This window comes from Aspergillus puulaauensis, chromosome 4 (genome assembly GCF_016861865.1).
Source record: "Aspergillus puulaauensis MK2 DNA, chromosome 4, nearly complete sequence".
NCBI lineage: Eukaryota > Fungi > Ascomycota > Eurotiomycetes > Eurotiales > Aspergillaceae > Aspergillus > Aspergillus puulaauensis.
This window is the reverse complement of record NC_054860.1, coordinates 2,542,641-2,563,795: the sequence shown is the minus strand read 5'-3', so window position 1 is coordinate 2,563,795 and position 21,155 is coordinate 2,542,641. Positions and strand designations below refer to the sequence as shown.

General features: G+C 52.0%; 8 protein-coding genes across 8 annotated transcripts; 5 read left to right on the top strand and 3 right to left on the bottom strand.

Moving 5' to 3' along the window:
- Window positions 1-242: 242 nt before the first annotated feature.
- On the top strand, window positions 243-2,568 carry APUU_41024A (Zn(II)2Cys6 transcription factor; the record flags this gene model as incomplete). The annotated part of the gene is made up of 5 exons (XM_041704161.1): window positions 243-292; window positions 360-488; window positions 543-1,227; window positions 1,279-1,618; window positions 1,679-2,568. The coding sequence occupies 5 exons, from the start codon at window positions 243-245 to the stop codon at window positions 2,566-2,568; spliced, it is 2,094 nt and encodes a 697-aa protein (XP_041556774.1).
- Window positions 2,569-3,152: 584 nt separating this feature from the next.
- APUU_41023A (uncharacterized protein) lies at window positions 3,153-4,684 on the top strand (the record flags this gene model as incomplete). The annotated part of the gene is made up of 2 exons (XM_041704160.1): window positions 3,153-4,397; window positions 4,463-4,684. The coding sequence occupies 2 exons, from the start codon at window positions 3,153-3,155 to the stop codon at window positions 4,682-4,684; spliced, it is 1,467 nt and encodes a 488-aa protein (XP_041556773.1).
- Window positions 4,685-5,179: 495 nt separating this feature from the next.
- APUU_41022S (uncharacterized protein) lies at window positions 5,180-5,662 on the bottom strand (the record flags this gene model as incomplete). Its single annotated transcript, XM_041704159.1, has 2 exons — window positions 5,180-5,346; window positions 5,434-5,662. 2 exons carry the CDS (start codon window positions 5,660-5,662, stop codon window positions 5,180-5,182), a joined length of 396 nt encoding a protein of 131 aa, XP_041556772.1.
- Window positions 5,663-7,286: 1,624 nt separating this feature from the next.
- Window positions 7,287-7,637, bottom strand: APUU_41021S (uncharacterized protein; the record flags this gene model as incomplete). The annotated part of the gene is made up of 1 exon (XM_041704158.1): window positions 7,287-7,637. The coding sequence occupies one exon, from the start codon at window positions 7,635-7,637 to the stop codon at window positions 7,287-7,289; it is 351 nt and encodes a 116-aa protein (XP_041556771.1).
- Window positions 7,638-8,458: 821 nt separating this feature from the next.
- On the top strand, window positions 8,459-12,966 carry APUU_41020A (PE repeat family protein; the record flags this gene model as incomplete). The annotated part of the gene is made up of 4 exons (XM_041704157.1): window positions 8,459-8,593; window positions 8,724-8,832; window positions 8,886-10,760; window positions 10,853-12,966. 4 exons carry the CDS (start codon window positions 8,459-8,461, stop codon window positions 12,964-12,966), a joined length of 4,233 nt encoding a protein of 1,410 aa, XP_041556770.1.
- Window positions 12,967-14,330: 1,364 nt separating this feature from the next.
- APUU_41019A (uncharacterized protein) lies at window positions 14,331-16,990 on the top strand (the record flags this gene model as incomplete). The annotated part of the gene is made up of 3 exons (XM_041704156.1): window positions 14,331-15,362; window positions 15,419-16,011; window positions 16,072-16,990. 3 exons carry the CDS (start codon window positions 14,331-14,333, stop codon window positions 16,988-16,990), a joined length of 2,544 nt encoding a protein of 847 aa, XP_041556769.1.
- A 718-nt stretch (window positions 16,991-17,708) lies between these two features.
- Window positions 17,709-18,581, bottom strand: APUU_41018S (uncharacterized protein; the record flags this gene model as incomplete). Its single annotated transcript, XM_041704155.1, has 4 exons — window positions 17,709-17,813; window positions 17,891-17,955; window positions 18,073-18,403; window positions 18,468-18,581. 4 exons carry the CDS (start codon window positions 18,579-18,581, stop codon window positions 17,709-17,711), a joined length of 615 nt encoding a protein of 204 aa, XP_041556768.1.
- Window positions 18,582-19,496: 915 nt separating this feature from the next.
- On the top strand, window positions 19,497-20,876 carry POT1 (3-ketoacyl-coA thiolase peroxisomal A precursor; the record flags this gene model as incomplete). Its single annotated transcript, XM_041704154.1, has 3 exons — window positions 19,497-19,506; window positions 19,569-20,013; window positions 20,078-20,876. The coding sequence occupies 3 exons, from the start codon at window positions 19,497-19,499 to the stop codon at window positions 20,874-20,876; spliced, it is 1,254 nt and encodes a 417-aa protein (XP_041556767.1).
- Window positions 20,877-21,155: the final 279 nt, after the last annotated feature.

The window sequence follows — 21,155 nt, the reverse complement described above, 5'->3', positions numbered from 1 at the left end:
AGTTGGAGAGCCGGGGCCTCGATAACCCAATTGGTCGACTCGGCAAATTTCAAGATGCCGAAGGATCTGGTCGGTAACGTGACGGCTGCCGCCACTCTTCTCCAACACTTCGACCGGCAACTCTTACTTGTCATCACCGTCAAGCCGTTACCCCGGACCCCACAGTTGCTTCTATGCGATGCGAAATTGCGATTGTGCGGCTAGTCGAGTGTTACTGGAAAAGATAGACCATCGCGACCTGGATGAGTAGCCCGGCAACAAGACCGGGACGTCCAAGGCGGCTCCTTGCAGCGTGAGCACTGCATATTTCCCATACCTGTTCCAGCTGGTTGGACTGTTCTAATGAGACTCAAATGCAGCTGCCATAGATGTCACTCGCAGAAGATCAAATGTTCCGGGGAGCAGCCATGCCAGGGATGCGTGTCTACCGGCAGGGCTGAAGCATGCCAGTTCCCTGCGAAAGAGCGGCAAATCCGAGTATCAGAAAGGTTTGCAGGTTGAGGTCTATAGGTTAACTAAGGCTGATTGAATTTTGCCTCCAGCTATATCAACAAACTTGAAGAAGAGAACCGTCGGTTAAGGGCCCTCGTCAACCGGAGCCCAGCGTTAGGGAGCGAGCGTAACGTTAACCTTCATTTGAATGACAGCGAAGACCAAGACGATTCGCCGCCGCTGTCTAAAGAGGAGAGTAATTTGTTCAATCCTCTCTTTGACAGACAGTCAGAGCATCCCGTCCATGAACGGTCTTTAGAACCAGGCTTCATTGGGGAGGCATCATGCGCAGCTTTCAGCAACCGGCTCCTGCAGTGTCTGGACGACACCTACATCCCATCAACGACGGGTTTATCTAACTATCATCGCCTTAACACGCGTGGTAGGCTATCGATGCCCCAGGGTGTTGATCTCCCTGAGCGGATGCACGTTAAGCTATTGCTGAATGTGGCGCGCCGGTTCATTGGAAATTACCATCCACTTTTCCTTGAGGTTACGTTCATGAGGGAAATTGATGCAGTCTACCGGAGAGAACTTATACCGTCAATGTTATGGCTTTGCAAGTTTTATGCCCTTGTGGCCTTAGGAGAGATATATACGCATAAGAGAGGAGTCGGTGATAGTAACAGCGTTCCAGGCACAGACTACTATATAAGGGCAGTCCACCTGTTGCACGAAAATCTGGATTACTATGAAGAGCCTTCATTAATGCAAGTGGAGGTTCTGACACTTTTGGTGAGAAGAAATATCCTTCCATAGCCGAGGATCAACTAATACGTTTTACAGGCGTGGTCATCCAACATTCTTGGTCGTATTAGAACCGCATATTGTTACAGTGGAATAGCCACGAGACTTGCCCTAAGCTTGGGAATGCATAGATCGGCCGCGAGACACACCACGTTAACACCAGTTGAGCGAGAGAGCCGCCGGCGGACATGGTGGGTTCTCTACTTCTTCGATCGGTTTTCCGCTTCGAAACTCGGCCAGCCCATCGCTGTGAGAGATGAGGACATTGACGTCGAGATGCCAAGCATGGATGGATTGACAAAGGACGAGATGGCCGAGTTTCTTGACCCGCGGAACCTCGTGATTAACATCAAGTTAGCGCGAATCATTGGAAATATCCGTAAGTCTTCATAACCAGTATACGCTATCGCTCGACTTACTCAGATGCTGTCTTCACTAGTAACCCAAATTTATGGCATACCGAAGGCCACAAAGGGGCTTTATATAAATCAAGTGCATAGTATATTAAAACAACTTCGTGCGTGGCACGATGAGTTGCCATCTGAAATGCGCGTCAAAGAGCGAGGCACTGCTCGCCCGGTAGCAAGTCTCCATCTTGCGTATAACCAATGCATCATCCAGACCACCCGCCCCGTCCTTCTTCACCTCTTCAAAATGCAATTCCAACTAGGTTCTAGAACTAGAGAGGACGTGGCACCGCGACAGAGTGCCTCATCTATCACTCTTGCACTGGCCGAGAGTTGTGTCAACGCAGCACAGGCATCAAGCCATATTGTCGAGAGCCTATTTCTAGATGGTTCGATCGCTACATTTGGATACTGGGATGCCCATCACATATTTTCAGCGGCAATGATCCTTATCATGTCAGCCATGATGAAGCCAACTGCCGTCAACTCCGATCATCTTGAGACATTACTCAGCGCGCTCCGGTCGTTGAAGAACGACGGAAACATCCCTGCAGTCGATTTCTGCGAGAGATTGTCGCACATCCAGGCGCGAGTATCCACCTTACGAGCAATGGGCCGTTTTGACGCGGTAGGGATTGACATCCCCCCTGCGAGAGCACATCCAGTGGCTAGTGGAATGGGAGGACCTTCAGATGTCACGACAGCCCAGGAACAGTTATTCCATACCCCAACGAGTATAGAGAATGGAGTAGAGGGGGCAGGAGCGCTCAATTATGACAATATTGACGTCCTTGCAAACCCCTTGATCGGCAGCTTCTTAGACGGAACCCAGGTGCAGTGGATGGACACTGTCTTCTCCGAGGACGGGACGCTGAAAGATTTTGCTTCCGAGATTGAAGAACAGTTTCTATTTGGATTTTAACACGGCAAATAGGTACTGTTGCATGTCTGACCACCCAGAGGTAAAATGCCATTAAGATTAAGCACCCACTCCGCGAAGTCTTCCAAGTACTTGGGTCGGCAAGCGTGCGTGCATTACCGGGCTGTCCGGGCACGGCATGATAGAATGCTTATCACGTTTATCTGCATGTTGTTCTCCGTAAAGATTGGCAGTTTGGGGACGGCATGATGAAGGAATAGCTACTCACTACTATTGGCGGATATCAGAGCCAGCCGGCAACCTTCTAGTTACCGGTCCCCCTGAACCGCTGGTCGAGATATCGGCATCGGCAACTCCTCCCCAGACCGGCAGCCGACCCACGTTGATTCCGCGTCTTGACCGTGCTTGGTTTGGGATCGTGGAGTCCTAAGCTTTTACCCCAACTTTGCAGAGAAGCTGTTACCTGATAATAACGTGTGCCATTATCTGGCTATCGTCTCCAGATCCGGGGTAGCGAAAACCGGGAGGCTTGAGGCCCATAAAAAACATAAAACCTCCTTCACCCTCCACCATTTTGGTATTTCCCCTTCTTCCCTAATTCTTTTTTTTTTTTGGCTTTTGCCACCATGTCGTCGCTATCCGACAAGTTTCCCGAAAAAGAGGTCGAGGACCAGCAGGCCGCCGACCATCATGACATCTACATTGACCCTGCTACCGAGAAGGCTCTTCTCCGTAAACTCGACTTATGGATTGTTCCACCCGTCATGCTCCTGTACCTCCTCAGTTTCCTAGACCGCGTCAACATCGGCAATGCGCGGTTGTATGGGATGGAGGAGGATCTCGGTTTAGTGGGTGATCAGTATCAAGTCGCAGTCTCGATTCTTTTCGTCACATATATTCTTTCAGAACTTCCATCCAACCTAGTCATCAAGCGATTCAGACCATCTCGCTGGATTGCGTTTATCACGACGTCTTGGGGGATCGTTGCCACCTTGACAGGGATTGTGCAGAGCTACGGGGGCTTGGTTGCTTGCCGTGTTATCCTCGGAGCCCTGGAAGGTGGCTTGTTCCCCGGTCTTACCATCTATCTGACTATGTTCTACACGAAGCGTGAATATGCCCTGCGAATCGGCTATCTCTTCGTATCCGCTGCTATCGCTGGATCGATAGGCGGACTTCTTGGCTATGGTATCGGCTACATGGACGGCATTGCTGGTCTTCGCGGCTGGCGCTGGATCATAATTCTCGAGGGAATTCCCACATTTATCCTTGGAATCGCGACCTGGTTTTGGCTAGCCGACTCGCCAGATACCGCCCACTACCTCACCATGCAAGAGCGGGAGCTGATCGATCTCCGCATGCGCCGCCAAATCGGACACACCAAGTCCTCCGACCAGATGCACAAGAAAGACGTGTACGAAGGTCTCCTGGACTGGAAAATCTGGCTGTTCACTATCGGCCAGTTCGGCGGAGATACCATCCTCTACGGATACTCGACATTCCTGCCTACCATTATCCAGGGCCTCGGTGACTGGAGCACCGCACAGGTCCAGGCACTCACTATTCCTTGTTACGCGCTAGGCGCAATCAGCTATATCGTTGTTGCGTGGTTCTCTGACCGCTTCCAGAGACGCGCTATATTCACCGTGATATTTGGCTTGACTTGCGCGGCTGGATATGCTATCCTTGTGAGTCCGGCCCCGGGAGGCGTCAAGTACTTTGGCTGCTTCCTTTCGGCCATGGGGCTGTACGTGATTGTCGGTCTCCCACTTGCGTGGCTCCCCAGCAACAATCCTCGGTACGGGAAACGTACCGTGGCTACTGGTCTGCAACTTACTATCGGAAATTCTGCCGGAATTCCAGCCCCATTCGTGAGTCTACCCCGCTCCTATTTATTTTCAAAGAGAACATCCTCACTAACATTGTTTTCCCACAGTTATACAAAACCAACGAAGGCCCCCGCTTCATCAAGGGTCATGCCGTCTCGATGGGTCTGGTGGCTATGTCTGCACTCATCTACTTGGCCTTCTGGGCATGGTTCCGTCGCCAGAACAGGAGGAAGATGACTGGAAAGGAGGACTACAGGGTTCAGGGCATGACGGAGGAAGAGGCCGAGGAGCTTGGAGAGCATAACCCGCGGTTCCTCTACACCTACTAGGTAGTAAATTGTTTATGCAGTGAAATTTAACTAGGTTAATGAAATCAAAGGTGCCAGAGGCCACCTGGATCTTCGGATAGGCACCTTCTTAGGGTTATAACTGTACATGATATCCTTACTGAGGTAGCTGGTCATTAATATTCCATATTGGAAGCAGACCCCAGGGTCATCCATCTCAGCCCTAGCCCTAACTCCATTGGCCGGTCACATGTCCACATTTTTGGTCTGTTATCCAGGCCTGTAACGTACTCGAGCAGCATGTGTTTATAGACTGGCAGTAAGGCTATGCTTCTTTATGTGTTTAAGTTCTTTTCAGCGACGGCCCCATGAATGGACAAGTCAACATGGGAGCACTAGAACCCCAAAAGCCGGATAACGAAAACCAGTTCTTAACTTTGCCGGTAGTAACAAACATATATGTAGTAATACAACCCATTCCACCCGGAATGACCACAACCTCACCAAAAAGATCACGCTCATTGAAGTATAGGCCTTCTAACACTTCTTACTTCCCTCGGACCCCGAATCCTTACACCCATCCTTACAAAGTTTCGGATGTCCAATGGCTCCCGGGTTCGTGCAGTGGTACAGGATTTGCATCGGGTCTGCGTCCTCGAACTCCGAGCCCTTGAGGGAAGATTTGAGGTCATCTTTTGTGAAGCCTATAGCGTGGACATTTGGTTAGTAGGTGGTTGGTTATATTATGTACTGGCATCCCGGGGGCTAGTTAGGGCATGGTGCAGACATACCCTTTGAGTCGATTAATTCATCGGCGCAGTAGTCGAAGCTAGGTGTGCAGGTCTTGTCGGCAAATGCTGTGCCGGCGATGAGAGAGAGAGTTAGGACGAGGGCTGTTGTTGGCTTCATTTTGGATGGTTTGGAAGACAAAGGTGGTTGGTTGGTTGGTCTTGGTTTGTTTTTTGAGGGTGAGGCAGAGAGGAGAGAATGTATGACGAAGCAGTACTTAATGGACGACATTGAAACAGATGGTTGTTCTCTGGAATTTATACATCGTCGAGATCCAGCATTCCTGGGTGACCTGCGGGATTTTGATAGGAATGTGGGGAGTTGAGATACGTACGTACCAAATAAACAGAGGAATGCGGGTTTATCCAGCATTGAATGTAGATGAGCTATTTAACTATGCTACGGGGAGATTCCAGCTTTGTCTTGAAAATTTACTATGATGCTCGAGCACCTACGAAAGTATATATGGGAATATACCACTGGAATATACCACTCGGTTTCAATGTTTGGATACGGGAAAGGGTGTACGGTGAGTAACGATTTGGGACTGGAAGTCTACTTGAAAATGTTCAGTCTAAGTTTTCATCCAAAAGCTTACTTAGCTCTAGGTTTTGTGCAACTATGGAAGACAATGCTTGGTTGTCATGTCGAGTGTCCGCCTAAGGGCAGATGCCACCGGACTCCCTTCGACGATGCATGCAATAGAGAATAACTCATCCATAAGTATCTCACGCATGAGCTAGGCCGATCCGGAGCGCAATATAGAGGAAGGCGTGAATATGGGCAATAGCAAGGCACTGCTCACTGCACACTCCTAAGTGTTCAGGTAGCCTCCGCCTCCAATACTACCCGATTCACAGCTTTGGCCATCACAAGGTAGAAGCTATGACACAGCGAGTGCATAAAAAGGAGCAAAGACATCAGTTGACCACGCGCACCACATCAACGAAGATGCCCGTCGACGAAATGAGGTTGAAGAGACCTGTCTGATGTCATTGTGACCCGAATGCTGATGTTCAGGCCTTCCATGAACATGGAATCCGTTGCTCGATCGTCATTGTTTCCTCCTGCTGGCATCGGAATATCCTCTCGGACAACTAATAAGTCGATCAGATGTGATGGGCATCCGGAGGGCTAACGTGGAAAGAGCATGATATTCGCCTCCGCAATGCGTGTTCGCCAAAATCCCCTATCTATGCATGAAGTATGCATGGAATGCAACAGGACGGAAGAAGCAAGCTGCAAAGGCCTTGAAGCCAAGAGTTTCTCTCAGGGCTCTTGGGCCGAGTCCTAAAATTAATTATGACGAGGGCCTCTCCAATGCGGCAGATAGTTTGCATGCAGATAGCAGAGATGACCACTGACCGGCTGCCATGACAGCGAGCCTCGCCTCACTTTGTGCGAGGGTGCCACTGCGGATTTCCTCCTTGACAACCTCGGGCGATATCGAGGCCATCTCATCGTCCGCGTGGAAGTGTTGCGACGCTGATCAGATTGGGTCCAATTTCCACCCATACCGTGCCTGAAGGCTGAGTAAGAGACTGAGTGCAGACCGCAGAGTGAGTCATCAGTCGCTCGATTGCCCAAGACTCTGAGAAAGTCGGTGGGCGGTGGTCGATGGTCGGTGTGGTTGTGGATGAGAGAGTGGGCACTGGAGATGGTCTGTGGTCCTGTGATCGACGTGGGGCGGTGATTTGTTCCAAGATTGCTCTCTCCATCTTCTTTCCACGCCCCAAGCACAGCTCCAGCCCGGAAAATAACCATCAGTTTGCAACTTTGCATCCCGAGTTTGTCTTTGCTGGTGCTGCGCTAACTCCATGGTCATGATTCCGGGTAATATTCGTCCGATTTGAGACTATCCCGGTGAAGGCCCGGTGCTGGCTCCACGCACCCCTGCTGCTGGCCAGCCACCTGGAAATCTCCTGTCGCTCGCCGAAACAGGTGTTGTTGGGCAGATATCGTTGTCGGTGGAGATTAACACAACAACGATGCTGATAGATGCAAGAATTATCAATTCAAGGCTTAGGGGTCCAGAGGTCCGACTGCCCTCCCATTGCTGCCATGCTAGTCTTCCCACCCTCTCGTCGGCGAATTGACCCGGCTGTGTCAGGTACAGCAGTATGAGCCGGCTTGACAGGACCAATCCATCTGCAATTGTCCCGCGGTTTGCGACAGGGGAATCTTTGTCGAGTCTGACTCGTGACATCCAATTGTCAACACCGCGTAACCGACTGTTGGCCCAGCCCCTCCTGATGGCGGACTCGAAAAAGAAAATGGCAGGTGCCCAAGTCAAAGAAAATACGTAGCAACTTAGCAACACAGAGAAGTGGTACGCCCCCACTAAGACCACGCACACCGTGCCCAATATCGCCGTATCACGACAGTGAAGCCAACCACTCGGCCACTATTTTTCCTGCTGCAGGCCTCCATGCAGCTGTTATTGCACAATGCCCACCGGTGTTTCCCTAATTGCACTTTGCGGAAATGCCCCCAAAGAGAGGGGCCACTATCCTCCTCTTTCTCAATCGGCCCACAGCGCCATGGGCCCTGCGAGACGTGGCCCAATGAGACCAAATGCCGTTTGGTAGTTCGTCTATGACATCCTCAGTCTCAAGCCCAAATCTCGGCGATTCGGGGGGTGATTCCCAAACAACTGGGTGCTGAACGAACTGCGATACGTTGCCTCGCGTTGGTCGTCAAAGGGACCTTCCTGCAGTTGGCGGATAGACGGGCCTCCCGCTACTTTTAGTTCTTTTCGATCCACTAGTTACATGGGCAATCTGTCGAACCCTGCTATCCAATATCTTTTTGCTCTCACATCCCAATTCTCATATGTCTCGTCGCCTCATATTTTTCTTTTTTGCAATTGACTCCTCATCCCAGTACCCGAGCAACCCCCTCCCTGAATCGACTATTACACAAGCGTCTGTGATCTGACGTCTCATTGATTTATTATATTCGCATTTTAAACCCTCAGCCCATACGAACCTATCATATTTTTAGAGGTTCACGCCTGACCTCTTTGCGATGGCGAAAAAGAAGAGCAATAAGAAGAAGAGCAATAACGCCAAAGGAAGGGCCCCGATAAGCGACAATAATCCAGAGGTTTCCAATCCCACGGCCGACCCGGCGGAATCCGAGGAAAATGGGGTCCCCGATCCAGTATGCACAGCTCCCCACGTATAATTATCACTCTTTCGAGGATCAATTTAGTTATCAGACTTTCGACCGTTCTACGGCTCAGTTTTCATACCATCCTGTCTCTACGGATCTTCTGACGACTAATAATCAGGACAACAAAACGGACTCTCCCGAAGCTGAGAAGGAACAGGCCCCGGAAGGCACTCAGAAAGATGAATCAAGTAGTTCTACAGACGATGCCCCATCAACAGAAGCAACAGGTACGTGATAGATCGCTTTTATCGGCAATATTTAGTATACTAATATTATACAGCCGAATCGGGTGCAACAACACCCCCCGATGCGGTAGAAGAGCCCAAAGCTGAGGGCGCAGAACCCTCTGAGGCAGACAAGCCGGCAGACTCTACTCCAGAATCTGGTGAAGAAAAGCCAGAAACGGATTCAACAGAGGAAGCAGCGCCAGCTGCAGCCGAAACGAGCGAACAGGCAGATCCAACCGAGACGCCAGCCGGGGGGTCTGCTAAAGAAGAGGCCCCCGCTGAACCAGCCGACGAAGAGGCGCCTGCTGAAGAGAGCCCGGCGCCAGAACCTAGTGAAGAGAAGCCAGCCGGCGCTCCAGCGGAAGAGACCGAAAAGTCTGCTGCCGAAACGAGCGAACCAGAAGCCTCTCCTACAGATTCTACGCCAGAAACGGAGACAACCACAGCACCGGCGGAAGAAGCAGCAGCAGAACCCGCCGCTGAAGCAGCACCAGCAGACACGCTTGCAGCAGAGCCAGTCGACCAGGATCCTCCAACAACATCCGGTGAGGAGGAAAAGGCTGCGCCAGAAGCGGCAGAGGAAACACCGGCGCCTGCAGTAGAAGCAATCGAGGAGCCTGCGGTAGAGGCGGCCGAACCAGAGCAGAAAACAGAAGAACCGCCAACGGTAGAAGAACCTGCCCCCGAGCCGCCAGCAGCAGAAGAAGAAGAAGCCAAGCCTGGTAATTCAAAGAAAAAGAAGAAAGATAAGAAGAAGAAGAAGGGCCAACAAGCGGCTGCCGCTGTCGCTGATGAGGAGCCTGCTCCTGCAAAAGAAGATACTCCAGTAGAGCCCCCAGGAGCTCCCGCCGAAGAGCCTGCGCCTGAGGAACCTGCGCCGGCAAAGGAGGAAGATACTCCAGCAGAGCCTCCAGCAGCTCCTGTCGAGGAACCTGCTGCCGAAGAACCTGCGCCTGAAGAACCTGCGCCTGAAGAACCTGCGCCTGAAGAACCTGCGCCTGAAGAACCTGCGCCTGAAGACCCTGCGCCTGAGGAACCTGCGCCTGAAGAACCTGCGCCTGAGGAACCTGCGCCTGAGGAGCCTGTGCCTGAGGAGCCTGTGTCTGAGGAGCCTGTGCCTGCAAAGGAGGAAGATACTCCAGCAGAGCCTCCAGCAGCCCCTGCCGAAGATCCTGTTCCTGAAGAGTCTGCGCCTGAGGCGCCAGCCACGGTCGAAGAAACGAAGCCAGCCGAGGAACCGAGCGAGGACAAGGCCGTTGAACAACCGGCTGAGTCTCCCGAAGAGCCAGCCCCTGCGGCGGAGCCCAGCGAAGAGGTGGCCAAGCCTGCAAATTCGAAGAAGAAGAAGAAAGATAAGAAGAAGAAGAAGGGTCAACAGGCTGCCGCTGAGGAGCCCACCCCTGAGCCACCAGCTCCGGCTGAAGAACCGAAGCCAGCTGAGGCGCTGAGCGAGGAGAAGGCCGTCGAACCGCCGGCTGAGGCTCCCGAGGAGCCCACTGAACAAGAAACACCGGTAGCAGAGCCAGTCGAGGAGGCAGCTGCTCCAGAGCCTGTTGCAGAAGAGCCGGCCGCAGTAGAAGCTGAGGCTCCCGCCGACGCACCAAGTGAAGAACCTGCACCGTCCACAGACCCGGTCGATGAGGAGGCTAAGGCTGAGCCTGAAACCGCTGCTGCTCCAGAACCTAGTGAGGCAGCTGAAGAATCAAAGCCTGAGGAGACAGTGGAACAATCTGCGCCAGAGGCTCCCAAGGCTGAGGACGCAGTGGCGGAACTTGCAGAGCAACCAACCGAAGAACCGGTTCGGGAACCGATCGAGGAAGGGCAACCTGCCGCAGCAACGGAAGAAGCGCCAGCAGTCGAATCTGCCCCTGAGGCAGTAGATGAATCGCCAACAGAGCATCCAGAGACAGAACCCGCCGACAAAACTAGTGAGCAACTCCCCGACACACCCACCGAAGGAACTGCCGACGGTACATACCAATCTGACAATAAAATGGACAACATGCTAACAATATTATAGAAGACGACTTCCCCGAGTGTGATCCTGAAGCAGCGTTTGATAAGGTCGAGGCAGAGAAGGAAGCAGCTGCGCAGCAAGCACAAAAGGACGCCGAACTCGAAGCAGAAGAGGCCTCCCGGAAAGCCGATGCGCTGATTGATTTTGACGATGCCCCGGAGTCACCTATTGAAGAACAGGCCGAAGAACCTGCAGCAGCCCCCGACGCGGAACCAGAGCCAGTCGAGACTGCGCCGGCAGAGCCTGAGGTGCCTAAAGAGCCGGCCGCTGAAGCTGCACCGGTCGAGGAAGTGGCAGCCGAACCCGTTGAAGAAACAGCGAGGAATATTGAGCCCGTCGAAACCGAAGCTCCGGTCGAAGAAGCGGAACCTGAGGCCGCTCCCGAAGTAGCCCCAGAGCCAGCCGTCGCGGAGGAGTCTCCGGAGGAAGCTCAAAAGGGCGTTCCGGTAACGGAGGAGCCTGTAGCAGAGTCTGCACCAGAAGAGCTTGCGGCAGCAGAACCAGCACCGGAAGAAGCTCCAGCAGTAGAGCCCGAAGCCCCGGCAGCGCCTAGTGAAATTGTTGAGGAGCCTCCTGTTACTGAGGAGACACCTGAACCTGCAGTGGAGGAGCCGACGCCCGCAGAAGAGACCCCCGAGCCGGCTGCACCTGTTGAAGCGACACCAGCGACAGAGGCTCCCAAGGAAGAACCAGCTGAGGAGCCAGCTCCTGCTGAGCCCGTAGTGGTTGAAGAAACAGAGCCGGAACCCGAGGCTACCAGAGAGGTGCCGGACGAGGGCCCTGCAGAAGATCCACTAGCTGTAGCTCCTGTTGAGGAGCCTCCAGTTGAAGAACCACTGGTCGTGGAAGAACCTGCCGCAGCGCCTGCGGTTGTTGAAGCTCCAGCTGAAGAGCCAGTCGCTGAACCAGCTCCGGTGGTTGAAGAGACTGCTCCACCAGTTCCGCCAGTAGCAGTTGAGGACTTCCTTGTTGAAGATGGACCTAGGGATATAGACGTTTCGGAGATTCCAGCCAACTATCCGGCCCCCGTTCCAGCTGACATCGTTGAGGCGGTGCCTAAAGCACCAGCTGACGAGCCCACTGCGGAGCCTGTCAGCGAACGTGGACGAGGTCTCGAAGAGACCTATGCCTTTGATCGGGAGCTGTCGCCCAGGACACCATTGGTTCCCGACACTTCGGCCGAAGTTGGTGGGGGTGCAACGCCGGGAGACCGGTTTGCTCTTGCTGCTGGAGAAATCCATGAGCGTTCAAGGCGAAGAAGAAGAAGATCGCACGTACCTGACCCTCGCGATGACCGCGATGACCGACGACCTTCAAAGAGCTCTTCAGAAGGGCGTTCCCGACATGCGCCGACGGTGGCTGCTGGCCCGGCTCCACCTCCACCTCCACAGAGGATTGGCAGTAACAAGCTGAGCCAGAGATGGTTAGTGGCCCTGGAAGAATCGAGGAGGCAGTATGAGGAGAAATCGAGAAGGGAGTTGAAGCGACTCCAACGGATTGATGCGGAGCGAGAAAGAGGCGAACGATCGAAGCGAATTGAGCGATCTAGTAGCACTCGAGAGCAGGAATCCGAACCCAGGAAGTCCAGCCAAAGAAGCTCCGGCAGCCGTGATGGTGATCGTACGACCGCGGGCTCTTCCTCAAGACACTCGCAGTCGACTGTTCCTAGGCCCCGAACCTTCTTGAAATACAACCCCTCCGATGAGGAGGTGTCGAGCAACAACCCCCTTCCCAAAGTCAACGCCACCAAGGCAATGGCCAACGTTGTCGACCAGCCGCGTAGGCGTTCGTCCACTAGTCATTCCCACGGCAGCCATTCCCACGGTAATCGTCCTTCGACTGAAGGAAGAGGCTCCATTGAGCGGCCTAGTGGTTCCCGTCGCAGGGAGGAAGACCCTGCCCGGGCGGAAGCACGAAAGGTTCGAAGACAGTCTGAGGCAGTTGTCGAAGCTCCAGAACAGATTGAGCATCAGGAAGAAGCCCCCAGATCTACTAGAGGCGACACTGAGCCCGAGCGTCGACGTCGTCACCGTCGCAGACGTGAACCAACTCCGCCACCACCCAGCGCAGCTACCAGGCTCAAGGGCATGATTAAGGCAGCTATCACTGCACACTGATTTACTAACATTCAAACTATGCATTATTAACTTTCTACAACTTCGATTTTTATCCTTCTTTCTTACTTTCTTTCTACTTTCTTTTTGAACCTTGCATTTCGGTTTGGGTTGGCGATGGCTATTAGAGCTGCATCGCAGAAAGCATTTGCATGGAGCAATACTCAAGATTTAAGATTCATGATGAACATGACGATAAGAAATGTGCATACCCGGTGTCCTGCATTTGCATTACATTTATGAAGATTATTTGTTTTTTTCTTTGGTTTTTTTTTTCTTTGTGATTTAGTTTACAATGTTTTTGTCTCATATCAGGATGTATCATCACACAGATTGCCTATGACATACGGAATATATTCTTATCCAGTGCTGGCAAGAGTCAGACACTGGCCAACAAGCTCTTCCCCGCAATCAAAAGACGGTCTAGATCTTGAGACTGCAGAGTAAGGCATCAATGCAGAGGAACTTGTGTTCACCAAGACTATAGGGGCCCCCGTGCTGTAGATTCTCACCAGATCCTCCAATACAACTTCATTCTGGGAGTTTCCGTAGAAACTTAGCTATTGTTGGTACCGTCCATGGCCAGACACTTCGCAAATTGCTTTTTTTTTTTCCGGACTTGACGAATCTCTTCAGCAACTGCAGAGTCACCGGAGATCATTTTCACCGGCATGGCGCTGCATTATATCGTGTTGCCCGCTTCAAGCGACAATGCAAACAGCGATGAACCAACCCCGCCATTGTGTCACGATTAGCCCGATTATTGGAGTCGAGTGATGGCCTAGTGCCCGTAATATTGGCCGATTATTCGATGGGATAAAGTTAGGCTGGACCGTTTGTGGCCAGCGATCCGCCGTCCCCGGCAGCGAGAGGTGTTGCCCCCAGCAACCTCCACGCCCGCATTGTGTTTACCTCCTCCGCCTCGCCATGTCCACCCACGTCGCAGCTAGCCTTGCAGTGGCGTCGGCAGATTGGCTCAGGCAACGGACGATGATCACTCTTGTTGTCCTCCGATGTCCTTTTGGAAGGCTTCAAATTCCCTTGTTGCCCGCTCACGGTTCCCTGCGGTAACTGCTCTTTCTCCTGCTTGGCCCTCAACACCGCATTCTGCCTTTGCTTTTGCTCATTGTTCAATGTCTTTTGCATCTAAACCTGCGTCTTGCTCTGCATTTGTTTGAGTCTTTTTGTTGCTTCCACTTCTTCCACTTCTTCCTCAACTTTTTTGCTTGCTTGTTTTTCTTCGCACCAACCCTTGTTATTGAATTGGCTCATTCTAAGTGCATCTACCCGTCCACCACAACACCGCTATAGCGACCTCGAATTCATATACTAATGTTTGCTCCTCCAGGTCAAGAGCGATATAGAACATGGCTCCAACCACGCAGGCGCCTGCCATTTTCGAAGATGCGCCTCGTTCTCCGACCAAACCCTCCGTCCTTCGAGCCCTCCTAGGCCATAGAAGAAACCAATCTGCCGATGATGCGGCCTCGCCGAAGCCACCAAAAAGTGGGATGACAGGCTCATTTGTCTCGCCAGCAGATCGCCAATACGCTCCGCCGACTCAACGGCCGCTGGGGGAGATCGTCCCCAACCATGACGTACCTGATAGCGGAGCGTTCTACCCCGGATCTCCCAGCAAGATCGGAAATGGCGGGCTTCACAAGAAGACAAAGAGTGCTGTTTCTCTCAAGTCTCTCAAAACGTACATGGAGCGCAAGCCCGAGAAACCATCCGAAGACCCGAGCAACAAACCGAAGAAGGCAAAGTCCACCAACAGTTTTACCGCTATCTTGAAGCGATCCCAGCACGGACGGAAAAGCGACGAAGTAAAAGACGTCCGGGACAAAGAAAATCGAAGTCCTGCTGATCCTGCGGACAATTTACCTTCTCCCATTTGGACCCAGTACGCGACGCCGACTCCATCATTCCGCGATGAACCCTCGCCAGCACACAGCAACAGGCGGAGAACCTTACAAGAGGAGGTCTCGCTCTATACGCCAAAAGGCTACAGTCCCGCTCAGCAGCGGAATTTCTATGACTATCACCAACCATCCCTGACAAGTCGAACCAGCGCGAAGCCTCGCCCGAAATCGGATTACTTTGCAGGGGGGGGCAAGATGAGGGACCTTCTGGGGCCTTTCTCAGGTATTTCTTCAAGCAAACAATCCCTCGTCGACCAGCAGCCGGAATCTCCTTCAGCCAAGGCTGAATACGGAAGACGCAGAGGCCTCTCAACTCCTGATGCTCGCCCTGAAACAGAGTTGAAGTCTCAGGGAAGCCCCAAGAAATCCTCACGTGTGCAAGAGGTGATATCAGCCTTCAACGCAAAGGAACGTGAAGCTGAGCTGCACAAGCACCTCAATGCTAAAGACCTTGAGAGTGAATTCGAGAAGCTCCTTGTCAGTATATCCATGATCTCCCTACCGGCTCGGGTTTCAGACTAACTGAAATGCAGGATGCAAGAAACATTCCTCACAACATGAGGGACAAGATGCGATCCCTGGATACAAATATCAAAGCTGATTTCATCCAGAAGGACAAGCTCGAGAGCACTACACCACACAGTGCTGGTGCGAGTAGCTACACAAACGAAGGTTCGAGCCGACGGGGCCGTGGAAACGAAAAGGAGGACCGCGACAGCTATGACAGCAAAGGATCTCGCTCGCGGTCCAGAAGTCGAGGGTTCACCTTCAGGGGCAACTCATCGTCGCCTTCCAAGAAGCCACGTCCAGAGAGCGGCAGCTCTCACCGACGCCCGAAGTCTGCTGATTTCACTGCGCCTAATGCGTTGTCCAAGATGTTGACCCCCAACGCATCCACAACATCGCTCGCCGCTACAGCTCACCGCGACACAGCTACTGACCCCTCCGATTTTGTCCACTATCTCAAAGAGATTCAGAAGCCCGAGATTATCGAAGTTGGGAAAATACACAAGCTTCGAATTCTACTTCGTAATGAGACTATTAGCTGGGTTGATGGTTTCATTGCTGAGGGAGGCATGGATGAGATAGTACAGCTTGTCTATCGAATCATGAAGGTTGAGTGGAGGTATGTATACCTTTGGAATATCAAAAAAAAAAAAAAAGGCCGTTGCTAATACATCAACAGGGAAGAGCATGAAGACAACCTCCTCCACGAAACACTGCTGTGCCTAAAGGCTCTCTGCACAACGTCTGTAGCGCTACAGCGCCTGACTGACATTGAAGCGGAACTCTTCCCAGCCCTGCTCAGTATGCTTTTCGACAAGGAAAAGAAGGGGCCCAGCGAGTTCACTACGCGCGGCATCATCATCAACTTAATTTTCACCCAGCTCTCAACAGCAGTGTCCACCGAGGATGCAGCAGCTCGTACTTCGCGAATCCTATCGTATCTAAAAGATCCACCAGAGGAAAACCAGACCCTTTCCTTCATCGCGAACATTTACCAATCGCGTCCTTACCGAGTATGGTGCAAAGAAATATCCAACGTAACCAAGGAGGTGTTCTGGATCTTCTTGCATCATCTCAATGTGATTCCAGTTGTGGAATCGGACAAGCCCTCTTTTGAAAACTATCGCGAGCGCCACTTCCCTGCCCCTCGCCCCCCTGTTCCTGCTGCGCCTTATGTAGGCGGAGTCGAGTGGGACGCAACTAATTACCTTGCTGCTCATATTGACCTAGTCAATGGCCTCATTGCATCCTTGCCAACAGTGGATGAGCGAAACCAACTCCGAAACGAACTCCGCGCCTCGGGCTTTGAGAAGGTAATGGGTGGCACTCTGAGAACTTGTAAGGAGAAATTCTATTCCTCTGTGCACGACTGTCTCAGAACATGGATCTCTGCCGCCGTGGAAGACGGATGGCCGCACCTAGTAGTTCGCGAAGGACCTCCTAGACAGGACGCCGGATCGCCGACTAAGTCTCCGCTCAAAAGCCCTAGGAAGGGCGGATTGGACGACAAGCCTCCAAAGCTCGACCTAGCGCTTGATGTCCCTCCTGCTAGCAACCAGGTGCCGCAGCAAAGTGTCCAGATTGGGAACTGGCTCTGAGCTCGTTACTCTATCTCCTCTCGGAGAGTGATGCTATCATTACGACTCTCCTCAGCGATCATCATTTACACCTATCATCCATCCATTCAGAGGCGTTCCAGCATTATCTCTTCTTTTAACATCCTTCACCCTGTCTATCCATGTCCTTTTTGGCCGCTCAGAATGTTATTTGGGTATGACATCTCACTCATCTCGGGGAAATGGCGTTGGCATTTTGGCGTTTTTGGGTGCATCTCTCTTCCTATTCCTTTTCTTTCTTCCGTTTTCCGTTCCGGCCATGGCGAAATGACTTTTATGAAGTAACGGGGCGCCTTTTTCTGCTCTCTTTATCTCTCGATTTCTCTCTTCAGGCTCACACTCTTGAACAGACATTATGACTTTTGATATGACGTTTCTCGGTATTGCGCTAAGTTGCGTTGCGTTGCGTTGCATATGTCTCGCTAGACTGAATTGTTCGCTCATGACTTACTTGGCTTATTGGTTTGTTGTACGTAGTGGGTAAGGTTACACAGTGTATGGATTCAGTAAATAGTTAACAGTTTGTTAATATGAGGAATTTGACCTTGCAGCCTTTACTTTATAGCCTACTCCATTTAGTACAATGCATGGGAAAGTCTCATAATCTTGAAAAAAAGATATGCATAATATACAGAGCAGAATAAACTGCCAACAATGCTAAATGCGAAGAATATATGCACGAAGTTCACTAGTTAGATATCTAAGAATCTGACTCCCGCGTTGAATCCTCCGAACGCCTCATAGACACTTGAGATGGAGGAGCCGAGAATGCTCCCTTCAAGGTACCGAAGATATATTCACGGAACTGTGCAGACCCAGTTCGTTAGACAACCAATCGAAACCCGCGCAAAAGGAAGTAAAAGGGTGCGTGCGTATACATACCTCCTCGATTGGCTTCCCGCCTCTCTCATCCCACTCCATGAACAATAGGGCGTATAAAATAACGACTGTTGCATAGCGCGCACGTTAGCAAACCCAGCCACATACAAGCGCCGAAACTGTACTCGCGCCGAAACGACGAGCGCAGTAGTAGTAGTCATATCAAAAGGAATGTCAATACATACACCCAATAGTCCCCCACTGCACCAACCTAGTCGCCTTGGACCACGTCGGGCGCGCGTACTTGAGCGCCGCGCGCCGGCGGTATTTGCGCTCAAGCCGGAACTGGTGTTTCGGGGATAGTTTGGACATATCTGGTGGCCATTGGCGCTTTGGCTTGTAGGGGCTGTAGTATTCGCCGTCATTATCTGGGAATTCGGAGTCCGGGTCGGTGGGTGGTGGTGGTGGTGGTGTGGATTGGGGCGTGGAGGAGAGGCGGAAGGGGGAGTTGGAGTTTGAGATAGTAGGTGTGTGCGAGAAGGGTCTATAGATGGTTGGTATTTGCGGGTTGGGGTTCTGGTATGTCGTGGTTAGTTTAATGGTGGTTGGTTGGTTGGCGCGAGAGGGCCGATGAACGTACAAATGCGGAGCGGAGATGCGGTTGGAGTCTGCTTGTAATGGCGAAAGGGGAGCATGATGGACTTGGTCGCGCTGGCAAGGCAGCAAATATTGAGATTGTTGGTAACCTGCGCATTGTTGGGGCTGTTGAATGATAAGGAAGAGGCTTGGAAGTATTGTTTGAATGATGGAGTTTATTTTTCGGAAGACCGCACCGAGCTAGCCGGTTACGTCAGCCACCGCATTGCAGCAACACCAAGGCTCTTGTATAGATCCTGTTCTGGATTCATGACATGGACCCGTTGGCTCTGGTTTTAAATATTACATTTCTCAGATATGACCGGGACAGAATGAATGATCCGAACTTTCCACGAGCTTCTCACAGCTCTTCCGCCCAGCTATATAGCGCAGCCAGGGACACTTCCTGGGTTAAGGGGCATCGCACTGGAAACTGGAGCCCAAATCTGGGATATCTTTGATGATGCCATATGTACAGGTCGTCTTTGATGAAATGGAGAATGTCCAGAGAAACCGATCCAGCTGATGTACGGCATTATCGATAACAAGACTGCGACCAGCAACAGAGAAACCCCCGACTAATCAGGGTACAGGAGAACGGATATACAAGGACTCGGCATCTTCATCAAAGTGATGTCAGGAGGCCAAACTCGGGAATTCGACTCTGACCGACAGCGACCAGATTCAGGCCACCACCGAAAAGGGACTCTCCTCCGATAGGCGCAAGCAGAAACTCGGAGACTCCAGATGATCATCTTCACATGAATTCCTCGCTTCATTTAAGATCTCGTGACTTTCAGCCCCGGAACAACAATGATCCACAGACCTCGGCATTTTCACAGGATGGATACATAATCACTCCAGCAGACCCAGGGACCACAAGCTCTTGGTTGGCTTCTTGTCGGTTATAAAAAAAGGAGCGCTGCCTGTGTTTGACATCCCCTTCAATCTTATCCTATCCCCTGGTTGTTTCTTTGTACTGCATCTTCCTTTGCATATCCTCTCTCCTACATCCATATAAATTGACGTCATCATGTCTGGTGGTAAGCTCTATTCCTCTCTCTGTCCTGAAGGCTGGTGTTAACCGCGGACTTTCTGTTTCCAGCTCAGCAGCGTTTAACTCAGGTGGCTTCCCACATCGGGGCTCCCAAGGGATCTTCCGCGATCACAGATAAGAACCCCGACGACATCGTCGTAACATGCGCGCTCCGCAGCGCTCTCACCAAAGGCGGCAAGGGTGGCTTCAAGGACACCGCCGCCGCTGATATTCTCACTGGTGTTTTCAAGGGTGTGATTAACCGCAGCGGCATCGACCCTAACCTTGTCGAGGATATCTCAGTCGGTACCGTCCTTGCCCCTGGTGGTGGTGCTACGGAGTTCCGTGCTGCCGCTCTCGTGGCTGGTTTCCCTGAATCCACAGCCGTCAAGGGTCTGAACCGTCAGTGCTCTAGCGGTCTTCAGGCTATTGTGGATATTGCCAATGCTATCAAGTCTGGCATGATCGATGTTGGTATCGGTGCTGGTGTTGAGAGCATGTCTTCTCAGTACGGGTAAGTAGCACGTGTATACCCGCCATTGTTGAAGCGCGACATGGCTGACTTTGATATATTATAGCCCTGGTGCCGTCACCGAATTCTCTGATCTGCTCGAGAACCACGAAGAGTCCGCTAACTGCAAGGTCCCTATGGGTGTTCTATCCGAGAACATGGCCAAGGACCGCAACATCTCCCGCGCCTCCCAGGATGCCTTCGCCGCCTCTTCATACCAGAAGGCCCTCAAGGCTCAAAAGGCCGGCCTGTTCAACGAGGAGATCCTCCCTCTGGATGTCAAGTGGACCGACCCCAAGACCGATGAGGAGAAGACCATCACCGTCAAGGCCGACGATGGTATCCGCGAGGGTATCACCGCTGAGTCTCTCGGCAAGATCCGCCCTGCCTTCGCCAAGGACGGTTCCATCCACACCGGTAACGCCTCTCAGATCTCTGACGGCGCCGCTGCCGTGCTCCTCATGAAGCGCTCCACCGCCGAGCGCCTCGGCCAGAAGATCATCGGCAAGTTCGCATCTGCCAGCGTTGTCGGTGTCAAGCCCCTGCTCATGGGTGTTGGCCCATGGAAGGCCATCCCCGTTGCCCTCGAGAAGGCCGGCATCACCAAGGACGACGTCGACATCTTTGAGATCAACGAGGCTTTTGCTTCCCAGTGCGTCTGGTGTGTCAACGAGCTCGGAATTCCCCAGGAGAAGATCAACCCCAAGGGTGGTGCCATTGCATTCGGACACCCGCTTGGTTGCACGGGTGCGCGCCAGATCAGCACGCTGATGACGGAGCTGAAGCGCACGGATAAGAAGATCGGTGTTACCAGCATGTGTGTTGGTACTGGTATGGGTATGGCTGCTGTCTGGGTCAGGGAGTAGAAAATGAGCTGGCATCATTCATTAGATTCCCTCCTGTTTTTTAATACTTCTCTTTGTTTGTAATGCAGCGATGATATAGTGTATATTGAGGTTGTATGTATGTATTGTATGTTATGTGAACATATTCGTTTCGTCAGATCTATGTCTGTAGATAAGATGTAAACCACTGTTGTGGAAGGAGCGAGGATTATGATATTCTACTACTAGAACTCTTTGTCGAGAACAACTATCTTTACCAAGCAAGAATCATTACCAGAAACCCCAAGTCAATATCCATGA